At 50.9% G+C, this 27,879-nt stretch overlaps 1 protein-coding gene across 1 annotated transcript in view; it reads left to right on the plus strand.

The window, feature by feature from the left end:
• The first annotated feature begins 424 nt into the window (after window positions 1-424).
• The window catches only part of LOC128277959 (cyclic nucleotide-gated cation channel alpha-3), a 48,941-nt gene continuing 21,486 nt past the window's right edge, over window positions 425-27,879 (plus strand). Inside the window, exons 1-4 of the mRNA XM_053016575.1 lie at window positions 425-641; window positions 15,378-15,572; window positions 18,634-18,997; window positions 19,801-20,618. Of these exons, the coding sequence (XP_052872535.1) occupies window positions 425-641; window positions 15,378-15,572; window positions 18,634-18,997; window positions 19,801-20,618 (1,594 nt within the window). The remainder of the gene's footprint in view (window positions 642-15,377; window positions 15,573-18,633; window positions 18,998-19,800; window positions 20,619-27,879) is intronic.

Below are 27,879 nucleotides of genomic sequence, written 5' to 3' on the forward strand. Positions count from 1 at the left end.
CCGGAGGCACTTTGCCAAAACGGCAGACGGTGGCGTGCCACGGACGGACGGACCGCACGGATGTTTGAAAGGCTGGACTGGTGACCACAAACCGTCGGTCGGTAATTCCGTGGCCCGATCTGTGGTTTTTCCCCGGCCCGTATCGGTGCAACAGGATGTGCCGGCGCACCGGTGAGCCGATAATTTACTAAATCTAGCGCCCGTCCTTTCTGGGGGGAAATTGTTGCGCCTGCCAGGGCGGTGCGTGGACCGTTGCCAAGATGGCCGCCGCGGTGTGGTCGCGCTCTGGCAACCTGCCGGATCTGCATAAGATCCCCATTGGCTGGAATCTCGGGGACCGCTAGTAGGGGTTTTCTCTCTCTCTCTCTCTGCCGCTGCCTCATCTGTGCTTCTTCGTCCGCTTCTCGTTACAGTTAGCGCCACCATGTCCACAGCCAAACGGCTGGTGCTATCGTTCCGAGGTCGTAAAGAGTCTCACGGCACCGCCGGCACCTCCTCGACGCGGCTCGTTTCCGCCAACAGTACGTCCCCGGGGCACGAGCTCGACGAAATCGCTGTGGTTTCCGGCGGCACCGAGTCCGGTCATGTTTCCTACGGAAGCCTCTCCCTAGGGCACACCAATGGACCCCGCTACATCCCAGGTAAGACCGCCGGGTGGAGGATTTCCACCGCGTCACCCCTCCGTCATCATCATTATCGTCCCCGTGCGCTCATCACACCACTTTGCCGCGACTACACTCCCTACATTACACTCTCAACGGACACTGGCAGCCATCGACTTTGCCAACTCGGCAACGACAACGCCGAGCATAATCATAACCGCATAACCGCCAGCGGCCTCGGAGGAACAGCGAGGAAACTATCGAATCCGAATCGAATGCACATAAACATAAGAAAATATTACCCTTACCGGGCCCCGCGGCCGGGTCGGGCATAAAAAGTTAACTGTCAATCAAATGGTGGCCATTCCGCCGGTCGCATGGTGGGTGGCCCACTCCCCCCCCCATCACCCCATTTGCTGCCAGTTGCTGGCCTCTGCTGCAGAGGCCCCCGACGTCATTATTATCGCCCGGCCGACCGGCCGGCCTACATCATCATCATCATCATCATCATCGATTGGTTCCGAGAGTCGAAGCATTCCTAAGGACGCATCCGTCGCGGCCGGAAGCGGGAACTATCTGCTTGCGAGACGTCGCTCGCGTTTTACGATCAGCGCTCGCGTCTGTTGTTTTGTTTCCGCTTTCGCTGTTGCCGCCGCCGCCTTCGGTGGCGGCCAATTTCGAGGCTCAATTAGACCGCACGGTCGTTAGGGACAATTGCTTATGGTTTTTTATTTGCTCCGAGCCGTTGTTGATTTGATGCCGAATCAACATGCCGGTTTTGCGCCCGCTGCCGCCGGAAGCTCGCCACCGGTTGGACCATCGAACGGCGTTCGTCGATCGCTCGTAGTATTCTTTGCCGCTTTATTGACCATCCTCTGCGCTTGCTGAGGAGAAAAACCACGTTTAAAGAATAGAGTTCGGTGGCGTGACACTTCATCGTAGACTTGACATGAAAAAAGGAACGCCACTGAAAAACTCAGCCCAGAAACTGGGCAAAAAGCCCAGCAGTTCCCGGGCCATTACCAGCGCTTAAAACACTGCGTACGGGCTGCAAATTGCGGGCCGGATGTTCCGGGGACCGACTTGTGGAAAGCTCGTTTGCGGGACCATTAGCTCGCCGAGGCGCCAACCGTGAGTGTCCCGTGGAATTAGTTGCAATTAATTTATCAAATTCATTTAACCTGCCTTTTCTCTCTCTCTCTCTCTCTCTCGCTCTCTCTCGCTCCTCCCTTTTGGGGTACGTGAAGCCTTGTTTGGCCTCACTGGGGGCGCTTAGTGGCCGACACTATCGAGAAGGTGTCAGTTTCGCAATCGAGCGTCCCTCGCCAGGGGGGAGCGTCGGGAGGCTCGTCCGGCGACCTGGTGGAGTGCGTCCCGTCGCGGCCAAACCTAACTGGGCGGCGAAACGTCAAACGACCGCTTGCGGAGCGTGTGTCAACCGCTGTAACCACGGCCCCGGCCCGGCCGAGGGCGACACACGAGGCAATTAACTTAATTAGAGATCAGTTAGTATCTGTCAGTTGAACAGTTCATTACCTTTTATCGGCCATTGGCCGTTGCGTGGGGTGTGGGTGTTGTTGGCAGCTTCGAGGGATCGGGTCGATTGGTTCGGACCACGCCACTTATACGTTGCCTGACGGCCATCTTGGTCGTCAGGGAGATTTTGCAAGGACCACAAAAAAAAACGGGATGGCACAATCGACCGGAGGCAGTGTACCGAAACTTGATTTACTGGTCCCGAAAAAATCGGTGGCTTCGGTGGGGCGGCTGCAATTAAAATGTTCATTAGCGCAGTAGTGTAATGTCTGTCGTCGGGTGCCGCAGGGTGGCCGTTGCCAATTTAAATTTTAATTGTACTGCTGGCAACAGTGGCGAGCCCCACCCGGAATAGAGTTCTTTTTATGGCGCTGCCTCGGGCACGTTTATTTGCGAATCCTTCGCACCATTCCGTCCGCGGGCGGACGGACCGATTCACCACGCTTCGGCGGAGGTGTAACGTGGCGTGTGCGATGATAATGTTTGACGTGACGTGCAGCTCCGCCGAGGGTTCCACGCGAGTGTGTTCGGCCCGGGGGGAGGTCCCGCAAAGGGCAATTAAAGTCGAGCTTCTTCGGTGGAAGTCTGTGGAGTTTTTCCCGACTGGAAGCAGCGCCACCCCAGCGTGGATAATTTGGGACATCTCCGTCGGACGCACGATGTTTTCCTCGAACGTATCCGATTACGCACGGCAGCCGCACCACCATGATCTTTATCACCTCGCCGCTCGCCGTGACGGGCTCAGGCGTGCCCAAGACGGTGGCTTCGGTGGGGTCATTGGTCGTCACGCAAACTGGCGAAAGGACACTCCCGGCCGGACGTGGGGCGAAAAATTCATTAAATTTGCATAATTACATACTTTCCCCCGGCGGCCACGCTCGGCTCCTGTGGATCCCTGTCACCGGGCGGGCGGGGTCAAGATTTACTGCTGTGTGTGTGTGTGTGGGTACCCCGCGCGGAACCAGCGTGGGGAGTTTGATTATTTTTATGACTTCACGCTGCGCCGTCAGGTGACGTTCGGGGCCCCCTCGCGAAGGTGTCACTCATCCGCCCGTTGTCCGTTGCCTTTCGGTGCCACTCATTAGGCGGTGGCAGCCCACCGGGGACCCGAGGTCACTGGGGCCAACCTGTCCGGGCGGGTATCCGGTTTTCTGTTTACCTTCGGTGGGCGAATTTGATGGAACGGCTGGTGACGGATTGGATGAACGCCGAGTGAAGGAAAAGGTTGCACGGGCTGCCGTCCTCGCGACGATTACATCATCAACAGCGGGCGGCGTTGAGTTGGCGGCTAAAAATAGGCTTCCCAGTCACGACGGTCCGGATATCCCTCCGGTGCCATCAGCAGTCAGCAGGCAAGGTGGCAAGGAGTTGGTATTCCCCGCTGGTGTGCCACGAAACTCGGGTTTTATCTCCGGTACAGGACCTGCAAGGGGTCGCTCCGCTCGGCTCGTACGGTGGCGTGTGTCCCCAAGTCGAAGGTCGTGGAAAGCCGGACCTTTGGGTGTTACTCGCAAACTGCAGGCTTCCTGCAGGCAGCCCTGCACGTGGCCGTATACAACTGTGTGTGAAAAACTGGCGAAAAGGATACGCAAATACACTGCTCCTCCCAAAGGGCCCATGGGTCCCGGTGCTGTCCTTAAACGGTTCCACTAATGTGTGTGAGTGCATGGGTCGGGAACGCTGCTGTCAGTTTGTCATCACATGGCGGAGGGGTTGATACGGACGCGCTCCGCATTGCACTATGGGGAGAATGGCGGTCATGAACCGACTTCAAGGATCAAGGATTTCAGTTATATTTCTTAACCATCAATCTAATCCACATTTTTACCCTTCTGCGTTGCGCAGATTCCGAGAATTGATTTTCAAAGTCAGGAGAGTGATAAAAAATGGTGTATAGATAGGTTTAAGGAATTCTTGATAACGATTAGCTGCCTGAAAGAAATTAACTCCGTAAAATTGGAAAAACTTTTTCTGCTTTATGGTATAACAACCTTAAAGCATGAAAAGCTACCTGCCACGGTTCATAAAGTATTGACTCATGCGGGGAATTTAATACTACAGACCCCTGGTTGGTTGTTAGTTAGGTGTTTGGGAGAAGAAACTTTGGAAGCGCAGCATAAATGTTCTAGACGAGCTTGGGCAACACACGTTAACAAATCTTTCAGAGAGAATAATTCAGAAGATATTTTTACTATTCGGGCAACACATAGCAGTAATCCAAAAGTAAGTGCAATTGCCTTATGATATGGGCGGCACAAATTTAAAAAGCTTACTTTTCCTGATATAGCTTTCCAGAAATCTCGATTGACCGTGTACCATATTTAATCAAGTAGACAATATCAATATAAGTTAAGATGAAGATATAAAGTAATTAAAATTTTTTACACTCATCAGCGATTAGACTATTATCCCAGTTTCGATATTTGCAGTTGACTATCCATTGAAAAGTTATAGTTACGTTTGTTATCAGAGAAGGTGTTCTGCAGATTGCATAACTTCGCAAGCTAAAATATCACACTTTGAAATACCGAAAAATGTTTAATTTGGTGTACCTAAACGCGTGTTGATGAAATGCTGTATTTGATCAAAGCACAAGCAAAAGAAACAAAACAGTCAAACAGTCCTAGGATTCTTCCTTAATACATTTATGTCCACCTGTCCGATACAGATTCCCCACAGTACATCGTCCACTCGGCAGGCCAGGGCAAGGACAAGACAGCACCCCCTACGACTGTGACCCAGCGCGCGCAAAGAACCTAGAAACTCGAGCCCGAACCGCGCGCCATCGTGCGCCCCACCCTCGGCGGAGCTGTCACCGATCGCCGCGCCCGCCGTGGGCTTGGAAATTGCGCCAAAAGAAATTAACCTCTCCGGGACCATTCGCTCGTGGCTCCGGTCGGCTCGCGTCAACCATAAGCCCGCCCGTTACGCTCGGTGTGTCTGGGGAACCTTTAGCAAACTGTGGCCCGCGACAGACAGAGACAGCATGCGAGCCGGAGAGAGAGAGAGGGGGGCGCCCAGAGGACACTCTAGTGCGCGGCTCGGCTTCTGTTCTGAAAATGTAATTAAATTAATTAACGCTGGAAAATGAAAAGCTGCGCACCGGAGCCCTCGTGGGTCGGAGTTTTGCCCGAGGTCCTTCCTTCGGGGTGACGCATCAACGGCAGTGACCGGGATGATGCTCCTCGCGAGCGCATTACTGGTTTCGCTGTTTTTTTTTTCGTCCTACAACAAAACCAATGGCCCCTGTCGTGGATCTGCACTGGACTGGAGAGTTGCGTTGTGTGCGCCAATTTTGGGAGACCTCCCCAGGTGCGCTGGCAGTATGGGTGGCGGTCGTTGTGTGTGTGCGTGTCTGGTTTGTTTCATTCCACACCATCGACTGCGGGGAGTCTCGACCGCGACTCCAAACACCGATCGTACGCGATAATGAGTTCGTGTAATGAACATGAGCGAAGTGGAGTGCTGGTGTCGGCAACCCTCGCGTGGCCGATAGTAATAGCGATAGTAATTGCCGGACAAGTACAAACAAAACACTTCGTTGAGTGGCGAGGGAGTGACGTTACGTTAATTTGCCGGGAAAAAGGAGTGACCCAATAAGGGCGCCTGGTGTCGGTTAGTGGGTTAGTTGCCGTTAGTGGAAAAAAACGAAAAGGGTATCACCGAACGGGAATTGGGTGTAAAAGGAACATTTTATTGAAAAGTTGCAAAAAACCGATTGGACAATCGTTTCAGATAGATCGCTTTGTAATAGTTTCGGTTTAGAATCTCAGGGTGACCAAAAGAGTTTGTGGAAAAAGCGTTGGAAACTTAGTTTCTCTTCATACTTCAAAAACCTGCACCCAAACTGCACCCAAAAGGTTGATTCTCTGTCCTTGAAGTTGGTTGATGTTTCCTCTTTTAAAATTTTGTTTATAATTTGCTTTGGTTTGTTCAAATGAAAATGAAAAGTTGATGAACAAACTAACGTCAATTCAACCCGGCTAAAACAAGATAAATTTAGAGTAGTATTTAAGTATAGTATAAAGTAGTAAAGTGTTTTCTTCAACAATGACTTCATTTGTGGTACCGTGTTAGTGTTTTGCGACTCCAACCCCAGAGGATATGGTCACAATAATCAACAATTAATTGAATTTCTACAACAATTAGGGTTCTGTGTTGTCAGAATAAAATGACACAGAGGACAGGTTTTAGTAATTAGCCAAATTCGCACTCAAGACGCACGGAGACCTTTGTTTAGCTATTTCAATCATAAATGTTCCATTCGGTAACTTTACTGAGCCAATAACTGACCTTTTCAACGACATGGTCCTTCTTACTACGAAGATACTCTAATTTTAGCCAGCTGATTAGCAAGCAAGGTTCCCTCGTGAGGTATTTACGATTAATTGGAGACCGATCAACTCTACGAAACAATCAACATTCAGCGAAACATACACACACACAGAGGATCTCGCACAGAAGCTCGAACCGAAAGCGTATCCTTAAACGTTCCGAAAGACTCATTTAAAATTGATCAAACCGACCTCGGGAGCCCCCCCCAGTTCCCGAACGATGTTCCAGCTAACAAACAGTCCGCTTCGGACGTGCCGTCGACCGACACCTTAGGGGCCTATCATCGGCGTATGCATGCGCCATCCTTCGTAGGGGCTCCCAGACCATGAAACCCACGGCCGGTGGTTTCACCGGTGGCCGCTCAACAGGTTTCCGCTTAGGTCAGGTCGCCGACAACCGTCGAGGGCCGCTCTCGAGGGTGCTCTTCTCCAAACCAGGCTCCAGATGCATGATTAACTTCGGGCACGAAGGGGGTGGCGTTCCGTGCCTCCCTCCAAACACGGTTCCGCCTCAGCTTTCGGTGCAATCCTACGGACCAAGTGATCGGGAGCGATGCAAAATGAACAGTACAGGCCAGCTACAAGCCGGGCCTCAATCCGTGGCTGGGAGTGGCTGCCCAAGACTCCCGCCACCGCGACAACCACAAACGGCACAATTACTGACATCGGCCCGTACCCGGCCCCCCGGGGTGGCATCGGAACATTTGTAAGCCGTCAGTCAGAGTAGCTTCGCGCTCGAACCGCTCGAAACTCCGGTTTTTGAACCCTGGGGTGCTCCGAGGCTCCGGGGTTCCAGGGGGCGTGGAAATGGGAAATTTAATATTCCGATTTCCCTGCGCCCCCCCCCCCCCCCCACCATTGGTCGTGCCGCACCGCACCGTACCGTTGAGTGATTGCTTTGGGAGTTCGTTGCTATCGATCCGGTTGCTTACTTCGCACCCAAAGTCCCGCAGAACAAAGACCGAACAACAACGTGGTTTCGGAGTGGGGTTTCCTCGGGCATCCTGCGCGACTGTTTGCGACCGTGACGAAAGGCTTTGTGGCCGGTAGGACTTACGTGGTCTTAGTGTTTCAACCCGCCCATTGTTTGTGGGAAAATGGTTCGCAATTCATTCGCACAATCCCGAGCCCGAGGTGAGTTAATGTTTCGTGTTGAAATTATCATCCAAGGCAAGGTGTAAGGTGGCCATTTCGGACGGTGGGATGAAATCTTTATGACTCCAGGAACACACACACCGGGGGAAAGCACTTAGCTAGCGAGGGAAAATTTGCATTTCTCTGGCACACTGGCCCGATGCGCTACAGATTGTTTCCAGAGCCCCGGCACGGCTGCAGAAAGCCAAACCGAAGCCGAGCCCGAAAAAGGTGCCGAAAAAAGGCACAAGTACCGGGCCGAGGCAGAGGAGCATAAATTTAATTCAACCCCATCCTGCATAAAATATCAATCAAGCCGGAGCACCGGACGGCCCCGGACCACCGGAGGCCAGAGTTTTTCGCAACGAAACCCGAGAGCGCAGATCGGAAACGTCAGCACGAAATTAATATTCATGGCCGAGAAATGTTATCCCCCGTGGGTGGTGGGAGGGCGGCAGGCGGTAGGTGGCGGACCGGACTGGACATAAATCATTCAATTTGCAATTTTGCTTGCACACGCTAATCGCTTCTTACACACCCGGCACACTCGCCCAGCCAGACGGGGAACATCCTGTCCAGCTTTCGGTGGATGCACCGTTCGAACCGCACCGGAGCCAACGGTCACGTGTACTGGAACGGGTGGGGCCACGAAGGGGGGGAGCCAAATTTGAATACACATGACTTTGCGCCGGCCGGACCCATCATCATCGGTCAACGCCGTCGTCGGATCGTCGTCGGATGACGAACAAGACGAATGTCGGAAAGATTAGAAAGCTTCGAGCTTCCTTCTTTCGTTCGGATTTCGGATGCCACCGATGAAAGCTTTCGTTGTGTCTTGCGTATGTGTGTGTGTGTGGAAATGAGTTTTCCCCGGTGGTGAAAACTCATTTGAATAATTAGAAAACCACCCAGCCAAGCTCCAAACAAACTCCGGCCTTCATCAACCCGGCGTGGATCATGCCGACCCGAAGCGGAAACGGGGCACAATTTTCCCTCCAATTTACTTGCGCTCGTTGGCCCACGTCGGTGTTGCCTCGTACGTTCCGATGCTCCTCGGTCGAATCCGGTCCGGCTGGCCGCGCCGCGTTGTTGGCGTACGCTTCGCTGCATTGGGCATCCGTGACGTTTCCGAGACCCTCTGCAATGCTCTGCGAGTTCCACTCCCGAGCGGTGTACATTATGTTTCCAGTCCATTGGCCTCTGGGTCGGGGACCGCAGAGGTTGGCCGCGGTTGGAGGATGCGCCGCTTTGATGCGTGAGGCTCGCGTGATTTTTATTGCATTCCACCGAAACGCCATCGGCATCGAGCGCGTGGAATGCGAATGGTTGTGTGGTTGTGCTCAGGATCGTACCAAACTCACTCGGGTTGAGTGGGTTTTTACAGATACACGCCTCGTAAGGAAAGTTCGGAATTTTCTCAAAAATCAACAATAACCGCTGCAAATTAACTACCAAACTTTGATTCACGTCGGGCCTTCAAAGTGCGCCTCTTTTGGGATGAACGAATTATTCAACTTTTTTTTTCATTTTGTACAAATACAAACTGCTTATAGAAAGTGGAATGTTTAGCGTTTGGCACTGGGAAAACCATTTCCACAGACCTGGTTGAAAATGTGCCGAATTTTAGTTCAGACCCTCCTTTAAAATTGAAGCCCTAGGGGAGCTCTTTTTTCAATGCATCAATTACAGTTTTACTGATTGATTCTCATAAAATATACGGCACTTGATTCAGTTCTCTGAAGCAATTTTAGGAGTCGACAGTGATTTTGGATCACCAACTCCGGTCAACTGCGGTAAATTAAACAATTAATAAGCAGGAGATTCCGTTGAAAAACATAAGTTTCGAAACTGTTTGCTCGACTCTTACAATGAATCGAAACATGCTTGAAGTGACACGCCACAATGAGCAGTAATAAACAAACTAAATGAGAACTGACATTGAATTCTGAATCTGTGATGATTATCGAAGCCACTAAAGACCTCGGACACACAAACACCGACCCTGATAATATTCCCTGTGACTTTATTCCCCCCAGGATGTACAACACATTTACCGACTTTCCCATCGTTATGGAAGGAATCTGGGATGCTTCCCAACCACAAGTTGAACGCAGCAATGAGTGTGTTTAATCAACCGTTAGTGAGCCGTTATTTTAGTCTTGCTTCAAATCTTGCATCTCCATCCTGCTCAGAGCGGTATGAACAAACCTTCTCAATACGCTGCACAGTTGCTACTCTGCTGTTGATAGAGGCCTGCAGGTAGATCCCAACAATACAGACTTCAAAGCAGCATTTGCCAGAGTTTTGCATAAGATAATGACCGCGAAACTAGCCAAATTGGGTTCGTCTGTTTATGTGGTTCGTAAGCCGGTTCATCTTTTACCTATCACGCCGTGGCATTCGTGTTAGGATTAGTCAGGATCTTATCTGTGCGTTTTCAAATGTCTCCAGCGTTCCCCAAGAGGCAACTTGGATTTCCTTTTGTTGCCTGCTGCTTTTCATTGCATTGACTCTTCGGCTGCCTTCGGAGCAGCATTTATGCTGACGATTTAAAGATGGTTTTGCTTACTAGTCAGCTTTAATCGGCTGGTATTGCTTGATCGCTTTGGCGTGTTGATGTGTTTGCAGTAAGTAGTTTTTTTTATTAGTAAGTAAGTAGTAAGTAAGTAATATCAGTAAAACGTGTAAAACGCGCCACCTTCTACTTGACCTACGGTCACTTAAAAATTATAGACAATCGGCTCTGGCTCGATGTTTGGGACGACGACCTAAACTCAGAACTTTTGCATGGTCGTCTCCCGCCGGCTATAATGTCTTTGATTCATGAAACAAATAAAATGAAACAAAAAAACTCCCAATAGATTTACTCGAAAAGTAATGTCAGAAACTCCCCACTTGGTCCTTGTTGTCAATATTACCGGTAACATTCAGATAGGAATGTTAATGATAATGGCATTATTGCATCTGAACAATGTTCTCCTGGGGTGTTTCAGCGTAAAGCAATTTAAAATGGATTCCGGAATCCGTTTTACAAGCAACTATTTCGCATCAGAAGCATTCTTCGCGTCTCGATACCGTTCAAGTAATCAACTAGAAATGCCAATGCTTGTTAATGTGGATGGATTTTGGCATTTTTTTGTGTCTGCAAATGTCAACCTTGCAGGCACTGCTTGGCTCACCTTCACAAGTCGACAGATATAGGTACGTTGATCAATGCTGGTCAATCAACAAAATGACAGGATGCTCCATTAATGATAATTTCGAATTAAACGACAAGAAAACCACAATCACAACTATGAGTCACCCGCTGATGCATTTCTTTCCTAAGTTGTCGGATACACGGACCGGAAAAGTTCCAGGAACTCGACGATCAAGCACAGTATCAAGGCAAGGACGTGGCCCGAAGCCGGGGAAACCATATTGCCCTCGATGTTCGCTCTCTCATAATCGTCCTCTTACGCAACTTTTCTCGCGCCACAATCATGCGTTGTGTGTGCGTGTGTGTGTGTGTGCTCGAAACTAAATCCCTTCCCCGGGGGGCCTTAGCTTGCGGGCGCCATCAACACGGGCACGGGTTGGGCGCAAAACTTCCGAGACAAGCTTATCGAATGTCGTCGTCGAAGGCGTCAATTTTCATTCCACAGTCGCTTGTGAGCCACCCGCTGAGTTGTTTTTCCGTGCCTCCCCCCTACGCATCGAAAGGGAAAAGCGTCCCGGCCCATGCAGCCACCCCCGTTCGATGGAACGAACAAAACAAAAAAAAATGAAGCGAAAAGTGCTGCCTTTTCGTGTGGCGAAAGAAGTTTTAATCAAAAGCCCGGGCAGAGCATAAAATTTACGCATTATTAACCCACCGGCGCCGGCATCGGAACTGCTTTCCGGGGCCGGCTGGGTGATGTGTGTGTGTGTGTGTGGGGAAAGTGTTTCCATTCGCGTCCTGCTGATTCCCGCCGCTGAGCCCGAGCGCAGCTTCCGACGACGACTTCCCGGGGCACCAATCGCACCTGCGGGTGGTGAGCGGGAAGAGGGATGACGGGAGCCATTCATTAACTCGGCACTTCCTTCACTTTGTTTCGCTCGACCTCAGGGGGCCCTTTGCTGTTGATGGGGTGTCGTCCCTCCCGTCGTCGGTTGTTGTGCTGCGGTTGCGGTTCGATGGGGTTTTTTTCGGTTCCCTGCCTTTCTCTGTCTCTCTCTCTCTCTTTTTATATGTTGGCCCGTTTGATGGAGTTACTGAACCCTTGCCACCGCACCGATGCCACCAACGATGCTCACGTCACCGGAAGTGCTCACCTACTGAGCCGTGTGACCGTGGGCAGGCTTGACTCCTGTCGATAATCGCATAAACACACACACACACACACATACTGGGACACCGTCACGATGCGTCCTCGGTAAAAGAAAAACAGATTCAAGATGTCGAACCTTGGCCGCCCCCCGGTGGCTTATGGGGGAGAAGGAAACAAAACCGGGCTTAGGGGCCGAAACCGTCGAGTGGAGCGAAAACATATTGGATATTCCTTGTGCCTTAGTGTGTGTGTGGTCTTTGCGCTTTTTTTTTCGCTCCACTTGTGCCCCACAAAGAGACCCTCGACGAGCCGAGTGTGTTTGTTATTTATTCTGGGACCGATTTTGGCACCACCCACCGGCGGGCACCGCTTTCCGCTCAACAGGATATGTTGGCCGGACTTGATCGGAATAATAAGAGTCGAGAACCCATTAGGCCGTGGGCCGTGTGCGGCCGTGTGTAGGCTGGCGCGGTAGCGTTACCTTAATCAGGCCAGTGCCCGGGGCGGACGCGGGGTCTCCGGTGAATGTTTGTGCCGCCAGCCGCCCCCGTGGAAACGTGCCGCTGGGAGTAAGATTACGACGAGAGCGTGACGAAATGGGAACTACCTCCTCACCCAGTAAGCCAGTGCCAGGATGGGCGTGCCGGTGATTGGGCGACTTCCGTCGCTCCGGGTGCGGCTCGTTGTAGTTGAAATGGTCATAAACTTGTCGCGCGCATGATGAAGTTTATAGAAGATCCTCAAAATTGCCCGAACTGGGGATTAGTCCTGGGTTCGAATTTAAGTTGCAACTGCTCTTTGAAGTTTGAAGACGTCAGCGGCATCGGCGGTCAGTTGCTTCCGCAGAACCGAAGACTAAAATGTCACTCTCAGCACTCATTTACACCTCGAAAACACTTCACAGCTTTATGATGTTATGAAACGTATTTTACAATGAACGAGTCTCACGCAGAAACTTGTTACCGTTATATTGAGAGGTGCATGATTACAAAGATTATCACGACACTGATTAAGGGACTCATTAAAGTCAAGAAGTGTCAAAAAATTAGTATACAGACAAAAGAACAATGCATAATTATAATTTTTTTTAGATACATAACATCCAGGAACTGAACTCAAAAAAACAATTTAAAATATTGGCTTCAAATGCTTTCATGTTCAGCAATATTTTTTAGTATTTATCAATTATTATTAGAACGGACGAAGCCGTATTAAGCACTAGTATTAAGTTTTGTGCTAAAGTTAAGGCTCTGTTAGGACGTTTGATTTGGCTTCAATAATTTTTAAATAATGTTACTTTCCAAGTAGAAAACGAGCATTTTAATTTCCTCGGTTCTCCGGAAGATACAACGTTTTATAAAAAGTAATCGAATTTCACGACACTCTCAAACCTATTTATTCAGTTTAGTTATGATTTTGGTATGCATTTTTGTGTTGCATTACTCTTTAACATAATTTTTCGTATAAAGTTCCTAACTTTCAAACGAATACATCGTAATATGCGGCAATCGGACTTTGTTATTATCATTATTATGTATCTGTTAGAACGGAGAAAGGCTCGCACTAGCACCAACATAAAATAACGAGGAACCACCTCAATTGGTCCGTGACATCTTTTAAAAATCAATTAAACAAGTTCACTCTAAGTTTTTGCCCCAAAAACCGTTGCAACGATTGGCAACAAATTTCGGCTCGTCTTAAACATTGCATCGAAGTACCTAAAACTGTGATTTAAAATTAGTTGCATTTCAGCCAATCTCCCGAGATGAGTGTTAAACTGCGCTAATCGAATGCCGTGTCTCCAGTGAAACTATTCCACGGACCCACCAAATTAAGATATGAAACTTTACATAAAGGACAGTTTAAGTTTTGGCCATCAAAGTGCGCGGCACAATTTTCATAAAGCCAACCCATCCGCCGGGTACGCGGCCAAGCGTTTAGTTTCCATCTAAAATTAAAGCAATTATCGTGCTGATAGGAGCCCCCGGAGCCTTCCAGCACCCGAAGCACCCGCTACTCAATAAACTTCGCCATCCGCTGGTGGGGTTCGGTCCGTTTCATAAATTGGCTACAATGTTCCACAGCCCGGTAGCATTCCTCCTCGGTGGGGGCCGCGGCGGCCCCAAACTCTCTATCCAGATGGGTTTCACTTAGGGCGAAGTTCGGGCGACACATCTTGCGCTCGAGCATAAGGCAGGCGCCGGCGGCGGGCGGCGGTGGCCACGGCCAGGACGATACGGCGGTCCGTGACCGACAGCCGTGTGACAGTTTGGCCGCGGCCGGCAACCGAAGCAATACGCCCGAAAGCTGCTGACTTTAATAATTGCTCCGCCTTTCAACGGGCCGCGCACTAAACTTTGTCAGCGCTCGGCCTCGAAGGGTGGCCAGCGGAGGGTGGCCAGCGGAGCATAAATTGAATAAGACGCGGCCGAAGCGCACATCAGCTTCTCGGTGCTCTTCCGCGTTGAGATTTAACTGTCGAGTGCTGTTGACGACGGTTCAACGCCGTCGTCCTGTCCGGGGATCCGGCCACAGCATCGCACACAAACAGCGCCCCCTTCTCTCGTGGGAGCGAAGCGTGGTTGCCGAGGCGATTCCCAGCCAAATATTGGACTTGGTGAGTGAGCTTTTGAAGTTGCCGTCCGGCCACGGAACCTGCGGCAAACGGTGAAATGACATTTTGTAACTGTCTTTGACGGGATGCCTGGCGCTCGGTGAAGCGGAAGCGTTACCGATAGGCCCCGGGGGCCGTTCGTGTGGCGTTGCGATGGTGCCCTCCGGACTTCTTCGACTGCTACCGGGGTGGGAAATTTAATAATTGACGATTCCGTTGCCGGCAGGATGTAGAACTTTTTGGCTGGATGCACCGGACCAGATTGAACCCGAGCCATCAGCAATTGACGATGGGGCGTACATCTCTACCGGCGTGCTTCCAAAACATTCAACTCAAGTCCAAAGCATAATGGGAGCATAATGGAAGCCCCGATAGGTGCAACACGGACGGACGCGCCCCGGATTCAAGTTCTTGGGGTTCAAGTTGCTGTACTTTCTTTCGGCCGCAGGCCGCCAAAAAGGCCGAAGCCCGAAACTTTGGTACTTCTCAATTAGTATTCAGCATAAATTTTCCGGCCCACTGTGGGTTTGGGAGGACCGTTGGTTTTTTGTAGCTTCTAGCAACGCCTCGGCACTCCGAAACACCTAATTAGGGGCCTTCCGAGGCTTTGGGACGCCAACCGGTTTTTTGAGGCCATAAAACGGGCGCCAACGAAAGGAACGGTTAACGCCGCCCGCGTCGCTGCTTTGCGCCACCTGGGCCGGTCACTCATCCTCACCGACCTCACCGACGTCACCCACCCTGCACCCTCCATTAGTTCACCCGGGTCGGGTCCACCCGTCATCTCCATTCGTCCCGTCTCGTCCCGCTCCATACCGCCGACGGCCAACTGACGTTTCGCTTTCTCTCCCGCCTTTTCTTTTTCTAGATGATGACGGCAATGCTCGTTTTGACAGCACAAAATTGTCGCGGCATCTCGACTCGCACTCGCTCAACGGTACGGATGCGGCAGTAATGCATCTGGCACCGCCGCCCCTCGAAACCGGTGGCTCCGATTACCATACCGTACAACCGTCGTCCGCCGACCGCACCCGCAACTCCGTGAGCCGCCAAAGTCTCATGGGTAAGCGCGGGTGGTGGGGGAGGGAGGGGAGATGTAGGGGAGGAGGCTAAACTCCAATCCAACAACCGAACACGTCACTCGCCGGCCGCTGGCCACCAAAAACCGGGTCCACCGTCGGACGTATTTTGTTTTCACGGTTTTGTCGTTCGCCATCGTCTAAACCCGGAACTGCCGGAGGTCACTCTCTCTTTCCCAATTCTCTGTCGTAGGTCGTAGGTCGGCACAGGGGCTGAAAAGTCCTGGGCCTAAGAAAGAAAAGGAGTTTTTGTTTTGCCACAAAATCCTTCCAGCGTCGCTCTAGCACTTCAATAGCAACTATTGTTGAACGGTTTATCGTTTGCCTCAAAATAGGCCTCAGTTTCATCGATAACCTCTTCAGCGAAATCGAAGACCTTCTCTTTGAGCAAAATTTCTTACCGGTGAGCATTTTTCGAGGTCTACGAACAGTCAAAGTAGTCGCTGGCAGCGAAATCCTCGGCGAATACGGTGGATGTGGATTCAATTCGAAGTTCAATTCACTGTTGATGTTATGTGCCTTATCAAGATATTTGATAAATATCTCACCACGCACATCCTAAAACTCCGACACCATAACCTTTCCAGCCGCTTTTTGTGCCTTGGGGCGCATTGGACGAGGTTCACCAGTTGCTTGCTCCACTCCGGATAACGATCGTTTTGACGTGTGTTTTGACGAGTGAAGTGATGGATCCATGTTTCATCCATTGTCACACATATCGACGCCAGAATTCCAGTTTGTTACGTTGCCAAACACTTCTCAGAATCATCCACAGGTTCTTGTTTTTGGTGAAAGCAAACGAGACATCCACTTTGAACGGAGCTTTCTCATAGTCAAATGCTCATGCCATGCGTTTATATCTTTACAATGTCAACTGACTCACGCAACTTCACTTTTTGATCACTCAAAACGATTTTATCGTCGTCCGTCTACTTCAGATGCTTTAGTCCTTATAACACTTCTCAAGCCATTGCTCCGCTCGGATGGTATTTTTCCCATCCAGAAGCAGAGTCAAACAGAAAGACCCAATTTGTTTTTGATGCATTGTTTTGGAAATAACAACAAAAGGGTCACTCTTAACACAACAAATCACAAACATTTAGTGACGAAATCAAGAAATTCTAAACCGTTTTCTTTTGAAGGTTAGTTTTTCGAAGGCAATAAGACTTTTCAGCCCATGTGTTCTACCTACTGCCAGTAGCATTAACCAGGCCCATCATCGCAGCTCGCGGTCCTTCGTCCTCCGGGCGTTTGGCACCTGAAGCACTCGCTCCGATGCCCACTGTCATCATCCTGCGCACATCATAATCATCCATCGTCACCACTCGGTACCTCGGGACTCGTAATGCGCTTATTTGCGCCTCTGCTGCCCGTCCGTTGAATTATGTTGTCTAGCGCTCGCTGTCGCCATCTTACGTCTGGACGGGATCCTGGTTCTGATGGCCCGTATCACACCGAGAAGCTGGAACACACACACACCCCAGCAAATTCGAAGTGGCCGACGTTATCTTTCGGGCGCAGACCTCCGCACCGGGACGGACCTGCTGTCCTAGCAAATCTTCGTCTTAATTTTCAATCGATTCTCGAGCCGTGGGGGCCGTGAAATTCGATAGTCAGCCATTTTCGGGGCGCGTGTGTCACACTCGTTCGGAAATAGGTTTTATGGTTTCGGTCCACATACAAAATCTTGGTCACGAAACGAGTCCGCACCGGATTTCGTTCCGCCAGCATAACGAAGCGAACCTGAGCGATCTGGCGCCGTTGCTTGATAAGCGACCTTGTGGGTGGGGGATGTGTGACCGGGTGTGGGCTGACGAATTATGCACAAGGCACGGCGACCTTTGGCCAAGGTGTTTTGCAGGGCGGCGTTCGGCGATATCGTGTAGCGCACCGTAACTGGAGCCGTGGTTGCCACGCACACATTAAACACAGGAAAAGGGCACATCCTTTATTGGCGGAGAGAGAAAAAATGTCCTTTTTACCACACGAACGGCCGGATCGGATCGGATTTCCTGCCACGACCCCGGGGCCCATCCGAATTCTGATGTGCACCTTCCTGGGCGCTTCACCCGCTTCCGGAAGGGCAGGCGGAAACGGAAGTGGGTCGACCGTCCGGCGTACCGAAAACTGTCTTCCGATGTTTTTTTTCCTTTGTGTGCTAATAATGATCTGTGGTCTGACGGCAGGACCGAGACGATGCGTTTCGATTTTATCGTCCGGACATCGAAAAGGGGTGACCCGATAGGCGTCGTTTGTTTTAATGTACGGAACGGGGCGGCAGGATCAGCACACCTACACATCATCTGCTTCCAATGGCGATAAATTTGGGCCGACATCCCGACGCTGACAGGACAGGCTTTGGTCGGTCGGCTCCATTGTTTCGTCAAGGATTAGGGCCGAGGGCTGACCAACGGAACAACGGGCATCCGGGTGGTGAAGTGGAGTAAAGGTGCGCTCGAGCTTAAAAGCTGCTGATTAATGGGGGGGAGGCGCCCCAGTTATGCTAATTAATGCTTTGGGTCGGACAAGAAATTGGTAAACTATTCACAAAGGTCCTAATTATGTTGTTAGTATTCAATGGGCGCCGTTCCGGGGTTCCGCACGGAACTTTGATTCATTCGATTGAGCAATCGCCGGCCGGCCGGCCGGCCACCAACTTTTGCTGACTTTGCGGCGCGAACGCGGACTCGCGGAAAATGTGTTTTCTTTCTTCGACCCCCGCGTCTATTATCGTCCATTTTCTTTGTACGCGCGCGCGCGCGCGGTCGGGAAATCCGTGACGGCGTTCGTTTTTCGTTTTTCTCACTTCTTCGATCAACATTCCCCCACGCCAGAGGATCCCGAGCGGCGATGTGTAACATTTACTTTTTACGAGCGCGATGATTTTATGAGACACTTACCGCGCAGACTTTTACTTTCCACTGCGGCCATTTTGTTCGTTTTTTGAGATTTTTCAATTCCCATCCCGAGGGTGTGCGTGTATGTGTTTTCCATTAACCCCCAAATCCGTTCACTTTCTCTCTCCTTCTCTCCTGCTGCGTGCAGATATCGTCAGTTCGAAGCTAGGCATGTCGGGCCCCCAGCTGGGCCAGAGCATATCGCAGCAGGGGTTCTTCTCGTCGCGCGACAGCCTGTCGGCGTCCGGCACGTCCCGTCCGCTGCACTCCCATGTGTCCGCCACCACCTCGGAGATGGACCTGTCGCGGAAGGACCGGAAGCGCGAACGGAGCAAGCTGAAACCGGGCGACCAGCCGCTGCTCGGTTCGTGGAGCCGCACCGGGCCCCGCGAATCGAACGCCAACGCGATGGGTCCCTGCCCGACCCGGGGGGCCTCCACCAACCACCTGGCCGCTCCACCCTGCGGCGCCACCGGCACCGGAAGCACCTGCAACGGCGCCGACCGATACATGTGAGTCCGCCCGCCTCGATTGCACTCGAAAAATCGTCCTCTTCCGTCGGTCGGTTAAATTTAATCGAACCCCGTTTCGAGTGTAAACTATCAATTCTCAATTATCGCAACGACAGCCGGGAACGATAATTCGGTTTTTTCCATTCGCTCCCATTAACGGAAAAATCATTAACCGTGTGTGTGCGGAACGATCGATAACGGTGGATGGGATGCTTTATGCATTGTTTTCGTTTCGTTTCGTTCCGTTTCCTGTTCCAGCCACAAATTCAATTCGCGAAAACGATTCAAAAATGTATTCCCCGTTGCTTGACAGTTGTGACGTTCGAAAATCTATTTGGTATCGGGGCCACTACATTGCATGGCATGGGCCGATAAGAAGCTTGACAAGCTCATCAGATTAACGGTATCGCATTAAAGCTACCACACAGCGGTCTTGTTTGGTTCATGAGTTGAAACAAACATTATCTCGAAGACTTGCTTGCTTTTTGATCCATCCAAGGTTTGCGCCAATTCTTTTTGAACCATACAAACTTCGTGAGGCGAAGACGAAGCCTACACCAAATGTCGCACGACCCACGACGGAAATTCGTGTTGACTTTGACGTCCACCGACAGCTGATCATTTTCCTGCAAACCACCGCTTGGCCTTAAATAACATGCTATGTTATGCTTTACATGTTTTATTCAACACTCGATTCGGTTCGCAGTATCTCTATTCCACGTTCCTTCGTCGAGGACGATTTTACATTACAACCAGAAAGTTAGGCTGAAATGTTACTAACGCAAGCTTGGCCTCTTCGACAGGTTCGGTCGGCGGTCCGGCTGCTCGACCACGTCGCGGAAGTCGAACGGACGCCGGTGGTCGTTCGTGTTCGACCCGGCCGGCCGGCTCTGCTACTACTGGTCGATGGTGGTTTCGATGGCGTTCCTGTACAACTTCTGGGTGATCATCTACCGGTTCGCGTTCCAGGAGATCAACGGCGAGTCGATCGTGGTGTGGTTCTGTCTCGACTACTTTTCCGACTTTTTATACCTCGTAGACATCCTGTTCCACTTTCGCACCGGTTACCTCGAGGACGGCGTCCTGCAGACCGACTCGACCAAGCTCCGGCAGCACTACATGAACTCGACGACGTTCTACATCGACTGCCTGTGCTTGCTGCCGTTAGATTTTTTATACCTCTCGATAGGCTTCAACTCGATACTGCGCTCGTTTCGGCTAGTGAAGATTTACCGGTTCTGGGCGTTCATGGACCGGACCGAGCGCCACACCAACTACCCGAACCTGTTCCGCTCGACCTCGCTGATCCACTACCTGCTGGTCATCTTTCACTGGAACGGCTGCCTGTACCACATAATCTATAAGAACAACGGTTTCGGCTCGAAGAACTGGGTCTTCCACGACTCGGAGTCGGCGGACGTGGTGAAGCAGTACCTGCAGAGCTACTACTGGTGCACGCTCGCCCTCACCACCATCGGCGACCTGCCGCGGCCCCGCTCGAAGGCCGAGTACGTGTTCGTCATCGCGCAGCTCCTGTTCGGGCTGATGCTGTTCGCGACCGTGCTCGGCCACGTCGCCAACATCGTCACCTCGGTCAGCGCGGCCCGGAAGGAGTTTCAAGGTAAGTGCCAGAGCAGAGATTGACATCCCAGCCCAGACATCCTTATCGGCATCGGGTTTAATCTCGTCTTCTTCGGCTCGGAAAACATTCTCGGAATCCAAAATTTGCATTCGCCGTGGTTTACCATCCGGGCGGCCTACGGATCGATAACGCACTGACACCGGGCACTAAAACCGAGGGCTCGCGATGACGCGGGGCTAACGGAGACCATCGATTGTAAAAACAAAATCACCGACAACGCAACGCGGCCGGGGAAAGTCGATTTCCGTGATGGATGATGGTTGTTGGAATTAAACAACCCACCGCCACGCTCAGGGCCGGCTTTCATTGCCGGAAATAGAACGCTGTTCTTCGTTTTGCAGCCCTGGCACCGGGAAAGTCGATTCGATTTTTGGGCCGCACTGCGAGGAGACACATTTGAATAAACAATGGAATAAAAATTTATTGTCCTTCACTCATCAAACGGCCACCCGGTGGGCCCCGGTGGAGCCGACTCCGCACTTGGCTCCGCTTGGAAAGGATCTAAAACGGCCGAAAGTAAAGGCGCAAAGCCGAAAACTCAGGCAGTCACTGTCACTGACTGACTGACACACACTATCTCTCTCTTTCTCTCACGCTCTCTGTGAGGCTGCGAGGCAGTTGACCGATCGATGACCGTCACTTTCGAGCGACTGTTATTGGAATGGTTGGTTCGTGCGCTGTTAAAACGTAACTCTCATCGCTCCGGGCGGATTCCCAATGTTCTGTCCGTCCTGGCAGGGAAACTTTTCCCACCACACCGCGTCAGCTAGATGCGCCTTAACGGCCCATAAAATGGCGTGTGGGTTTGGCGTGCGTCGCCGGAAGTGACGATGACGATGCTGGTCGTTTGAAGGCGTGTAATTGGCAGCGAAAAAGTGATGATGTCGAATCAACCATTTTGATTAGACCCACCCGCAACAACCCTGTGTGTGTGTGAGCGCGAGAACGAATTTATACGGGCACCAGACACGGCGGGATTTGAAATTTGTACAAAAATTAGTTTTGCCGGGCATTGTTTGCTCCTTTCCCAACTTATCTTATCTGTTGACGTGTTCCACTTTGGGCCCATTATTTACGCTCTCGTGGTGTTTGTTTTCGAAGCAAAACGATCGAAACGAAAGGGGGCAAAAACCAACGCCAAAAACCCAAGGAGCTTCAGTTGGGCTGTTGGCGGGCGGCCAACCATTATACGCCCCTGGCGCTAGTGTGCAAACATAAGTGTACCACGGTGTTTACAGGGTGACACAATAGGGAGGGAATACGCGCAACGAGAGCGGGGGAACCACCAGAAGAAGCCAACGGAGCGTGTCTCAAGTTGTCGGTCGGACGGCACTTTTTAACGTCGTCTAAATCGCTGTATCTCTTTCCCATTTGTCGTGGCCCAAAATGGCCAATGGCTGTCAAAGTACCTTTTTGCCGGAAGGGTCCCTTTCAAATTCTTCTGGGGCACTCTGTGCTCTGCGTTGTTGCCAAGTTGGCATGTTCTTGTAATAAAAGTCTATCTCATAGTGTGCTCGGGTGTGGAGACATCAAACGTGAACGTGTGGTTGGCTTAAGCATTCGGACGATCTAGCCGATTCAAGTACATTCTCTCGAACAAATACCTGGAAACGGAAGAAATACAATTTTGATCAATTCAGGACGTTCTCCTGAATGTTCTTTAATACTTTCTCGACCGGCTTGCAGCGATCCAAATTAATTGCCTTACACCGATTTCACTTCTTTCTCGGTCCCGCGTCCGGCCTACGTTTGGTCCAACGTTCCACGGCTACATTGTCCCAATTCTTTTTATAGGTCATCGGCGTTGAGTCAACACAGTGTTGGAAACACTGATTAAAACTCTTCGCAGATGTTTGAGAGAAAAATTACGCCAATTTATTTTTATTTAATCTGATCAAAAAAGAGAGAAAGACCAAAGTAGTGTCAGCGACAATTTAGTGGAATGTCGAGCTCCGTTGGATTGTGACATTTCGTTTCCTCTGACAGAATTGTGCTGCAGTCACCGAAGAGAATCGATTTTTGTTCCCAACTATTTGCGATCGAAAAATGACCAAATGGGACAGTACGTACCGTCAAAATTCACGGAACGTGTTGAGAGTCGCCACAAAATCACCGGATTGTTCGGTTTGAAGAGGAACTGGACACTCGAACCGGTTGGAAAAATTCGGAACCTCTAGCATCGAGTATCGAGTTTAAGTGGAGTGAAATTTTGAAGTCCGACTGCGGTATTCTCGCTACTCGTTCCATTCCAGCCCAAACTTTTGATTGCCGAACCTTCGGTAGTTATGCTTCATCACGGAGCCCTTAGGTTGTTAATTTGACGGCCACGGGAACAAAAAAGAAATCTCCTCTGCGGAACTTTCGGTACGCCAATGAGTACTAAAATCAACACAAACCGCTTGTAAGTCGATCGGCAAGCGGCAGAAGTTAAGTAAATTTACATAAATTAACGCCGAACGCCGCGACTGGCGCCATCCGAGACCGGTGATTGCGTTAACGATGCTTAAAACATTTCATCGTCGTCGTCGTCGCCCCGGTGCGTCAATCCGTGCCACGGTGCCGGTGCACAATCGATACGATCCCGCAAGGGAGCGGGCGGAAATTATCTTCCGATCAACTTTCTGCTCCATTCTGCTCTTCTCGATCGGCCGCGGCCTCGCTGCATAATGTTTCATTAAAAGTGACCCGTGCGCCGTGCGCCGGATGAATGAAACATAAATTAACTTCCGATGCACCCGACGACGTCGTCGCGCACGGTCCTGGCCCGGCTTCTGTGTGTGACGTAAGCAATAGAAACGAGACTTCCTTCTGCCGGAGGGGTCCCAGCGGTGCACTGAAGAAGTAGCGCACAAACTTCCTCGTATCGCGCTGCGTCGTGCGTTAGCTAATTGAAGTGCGCAAGTATTCACCGCTGGGGAAAACTTTGGGCCGGAAAATACGACCCCCGGTCCGGTTGGCTGGCTGACGATTTGGGGCGCCCCAACAAAGTCGCCCCATTCTGCGCTCTGGTTGCGCGTCGCATTTGCATTCTAATTCGTGTTGGGATTATTGAAGTTTTCCAACGAAAACTTGCTCCAATTTCGACGCGAAGTAAGAAAAGTCAATTATCGTGCTCATTTCGGGGCGCAATATAAAAGTATTAAAGCACATTGGATTATGGTCCGGGGTCTGGGGTCACCGGGTGCACCTTTCCGGCGGTGCAACGTCCACTTTCGTCCCTCAGGTCGGGTCGTCACGTAGACGGGACGAGTGCACAGCAAACAATCGCGTACAGGACCACGGAACAGGCCCGGCCCCGATGACAGGAGATGAACAAATTACCCAGACATGGCCGGCCGACGGCCGAGTGGACGAGTGCTAGGGCGGGCTTCCTTTTGGCCAACCGTTTCGGTGGGTGAGAGGGCGTGAGGGCCGGGTTAGCAGGCAATTTTCCGACTCTGACGCTCCGGGGCGCAAATAAAATTGTTGTACAATCTTAATATTTTATGGATTTACATATTAGATTTGTTGCGCAGGCCGCGCTGGAGCACATTTCTCTCTTCCTCTTGCTGTCACTCGAAGGAAACACCTTTTTCCGGAATGTGCCGGGACCGCACACACACACACACCAAAGGGGAAACACAGGACCTTCGCTGGAGGGCGAAGCGAAGCTCTCCGTGAGCAACATTCCTGAGCGTCCGGGCCGACGTCCGGTGGGGTCGGTGCGTGGTGTGGGGGGTGTGTGTGTGTGACAAACATGGTGTGGTGCGCGGGTGATAAGGGGTGGTGATGGCGCCCAAAGCCTTCGCAATTTCATCTCCGCTCGGCCTCACCTCGGAGCGGTTTCCCGGTTTCTTGCTTCTTGTTTTCATAGGCCACCCCGTCCCGCGAACCGTCCCGTGTGCGGTGTGGTGGGGGTTGGGCGAGAAAATGGGAAATGGAAAAACGGCGTGACACGCCGTTACCCCCGGCAAGGTGTCAACCGGCAAGGGGCCCCGTTTTTGTGATTGACGCACGGTGCCTAGGCACACCGGGCTCTGAGTTCCACCGGGTGGGTCCGCGGCAAGTGCGGTGCGGTGGAAGGTAGCACGTGAAGTGCTTATCGGTGTGAAAGCGATTGCAGCACTCACAGCCACCGGCCACCGCCACCGGCCGCCTTTTCACCCGAAAAACGTACACCGTCACGTCATGCCGTTCGTCCTTTCGAAAGGGATCCGGTTATCGATCTGCCCCTGGACGTGCCGGGAACGGCGGGGCCGATCGATCTGCGTAACGCACACTTCCCGCAAAGGGGGCGCGGGTCTGTGTTTGCCCTCGGAGCCCAACCCGCAACCCGTGGTTCGTGGTTCGATTTTCACCGCGCGGCAATTCGTGCGAACAATGCAATTTTTGATTTGGATGACATTTACGAGGTGATTGAATTACGGCCACACTGATGGCGGCGCCGAATTTGTTTGCTATTGATTGCCGCCACAAGGCGCTCACGCCAAGGCGTCAACGATCGCTGCATCGTCGTCGAGCATATCGAGACGGCCCCCGATATTTCGGTGCCATTATTCGTGCCAAAAAACCTTCTTGCGGGCGTCTTGGGCACGTTGTGGCGCGTTGATTGGCAAATTTTTCTATCGGTTGCCCAATCGCGGTGCGGGTGATCATGTTTCACGGTTCGGTTGGATTTATGCTGCCTTCTTCCGTCGACCGGCCGGGGACGATGAGAAAGATGAGATGCTCAATGGATGGGATACAATTTGGGGTACTTGTTGTGACACGTTAACTGAAATCGAACCACGTAGATAGTTTGTTTTCCTTTTTCGTTCGGTGCCGTCAATGGCAACGTTGAAGTTACTTTTGCGCACTCTTCTGCTATCGAACTCAGGTGAAGTTTACTTCGAGCGAGTTTTCGAAGACGTTGGCACGATTGGGCCATTCTGTAGTTTGTGGTGGCATGTTGGGCAATGGAAAACTTTTTGTGATCTTTCGCATAAGAAGTCTTCGAATAGAAGCGAGCGAAAATGAGATAATAGTCCAATAACAAACCCAGCAAGATAACTCCTGAGATGCAAGTTTGGAATTTGACAAAGGAAACAATTGCCAAGATGAAACATTTAGTTTCTAAGGAAAGACAGGCCGAGGGACACTTTCGATTGGCATGTGGAACTTACTATACTTCAAGCTGTTCAAAAGAATGGTCTTATGGTGGTCGAAAGATCCTAGACTTTCTTTCCTAGGCGAACTGGTTCGTTTTCCGTCATTCTCATGACATGGCCATGGCCATGTTGTAGCGGCTTCTGCATAGTCCCTCTACAAATATGGGGCTTAATATTAATCTGAGCAGCTTCCTCTCGGACGCGGCTAAGAAAGTTTTGTCAGTATTGGGCAGAGTCCATGCCTCAGATGCGAGCGAATGAATGTCTTCAGGCTGTAGAATGACCTGCTAGCTGCTAGCACCTGAAACAGCTTAGTTAAAGCTAGAACACTTCAAGAGATTTCTTGAAGGCGAACCGAATCAATGCTTCTGATGGCCGATCAATGTCGTTGATGATTAGTTCATTACGATAGCATTTAAATTGCCTTAACACTGAGATGGCCAACTTTGAGTTTAACATCGAAATTCCAATGAAGCCTGATTTGAAATCATCAACATTTGACACATGATACCTTGGCAATAGATTGAAAGTTCCAGTCGTTTGTTCTTTTCCAATATTTATATGGCGTTGGCGTTGAGTAATAATTATTCAATATCTTACTGTCAGACACCAGATTCTGGTCAGACGGATATTTCCATCCAGCAATAGCTCGAATCAAATTCGAACGACACAAGAGGCAAAGGTAAACAACGCTCGTTGGGATGCAGTATAGCTGCACTCCAAAGGATATGAAAACCACCAACATTCCAAGTACCGGAAATGGATCATGAAATGTCATGCATCCCAGTTTAAAACCATCCAAAGCGTGGAAATGTTAAATTTCGATAAAATCATACTCAGATGCATCTCAAATCAATCAATTCGGACAAAGATAAAAATTTCCCTCCGATGCTATAGCCGGACTGGAACATCGTTGTGTTTAATTTTGATACACAACATGTGTTTATGTGCGGGTTAAAAAGTTTCTTTTTTTTCGTTAGACCTATAAATTGTTCCCATTTTTGTTCAGCATTGATCAACGTTCATCGACGTTTGATTAGCTACAAACGTGCTGAATTCATACGAGACACACACATTCATTACCCGGTTCGGCCAGTTTAAGATCGACTCCCGGGATACGCTGCGCCGCTACTAAAAGTTAAAGGTTATGGGTCAACCGTCTAGCGGCGATATTCTGGCCACATAAAAACCACCCAGGATACGATGTACTCCCCCGCCCATGGTTCCCGCGCGGTTCCCAAGAGTGTCACCGAGTGGTGTTGCTCGCCACACCACTCAACATCGTTCTCGATTAACTGACATGCGTTCCGGCCATCCTTCAAGCCCGCGCGTTTGTTGCGCGTTGCGGAACGTAACAACACGATGCTTCACCGGGCCGGGTCGGGCCGCGTGTTGCTCCGAATCTCCCACCGAACCACATAAGAACACGGCACGGCAAGCAGCATTACCGCGACGTGATTGCTATGAATTATTCAAACTCCAACGCCCGGGTGCAGCAGGGAGGTGCCATTTCGTGAGCCGACGACGCCGACGTGTGACGAGGCATCGCTGAGTAATGATTCTGCTCCCGAGGCTTGTCGCTTGAAACAGATGTTATGCCCGGCCCCGGCGATGTTTTCCCACTGTTTGCGGTTACCTTTATGCGTTATGTTTTTTGCGTGTGCGTGTGGAACCATTTAAAGTTTGCCACGGAGAACAGGAACAGCTTTAAGGTGGCTTATGATTAATTTCATCTGCCTCTTCTGGCGAGGAACCACCGGCTGCGGGACCACATTTTTCACGCCTCTCGCTCTCGGCACTTCGCAAGTCACTTCGCGCCTGGTAACTAAGGGATCAGCCGTTCCCCGGCGACAAGTGCAAAACAGGGGCCGCCGGTTTGCCGCAAAAAAAACATAATTTGACGAATACGTGATGATCCTTCAACCGTCGTCGTCGTCATCGTCGTCATCGTCGTACGCAGCATAAATGTCTGAGAAAAATCTCAGCTCCGCAAAGCTCCACAGAAGTGTGCCCGTATCAAATCGCAGCCCGACGACGATGACGACGACGAGGACCACGGCGAAATCGTGGCCCAGTGTAATGATGCGATCGTGCTGAAGCTGTTAAATTGACAA

Source organism: Anopheles cruzii, chromosome 2 (assembly GCF_943734635.1).
Source record: "Anopheles cruzii chromosome 2, idAnoCruzAS_RS32_06, whole genome shotgun sequence".
NCBI lineage: Eukaryota > Metazoa > Arthropoda > Insecta > Diptera > Culicidae > Anopheles > Anopheles cruzii.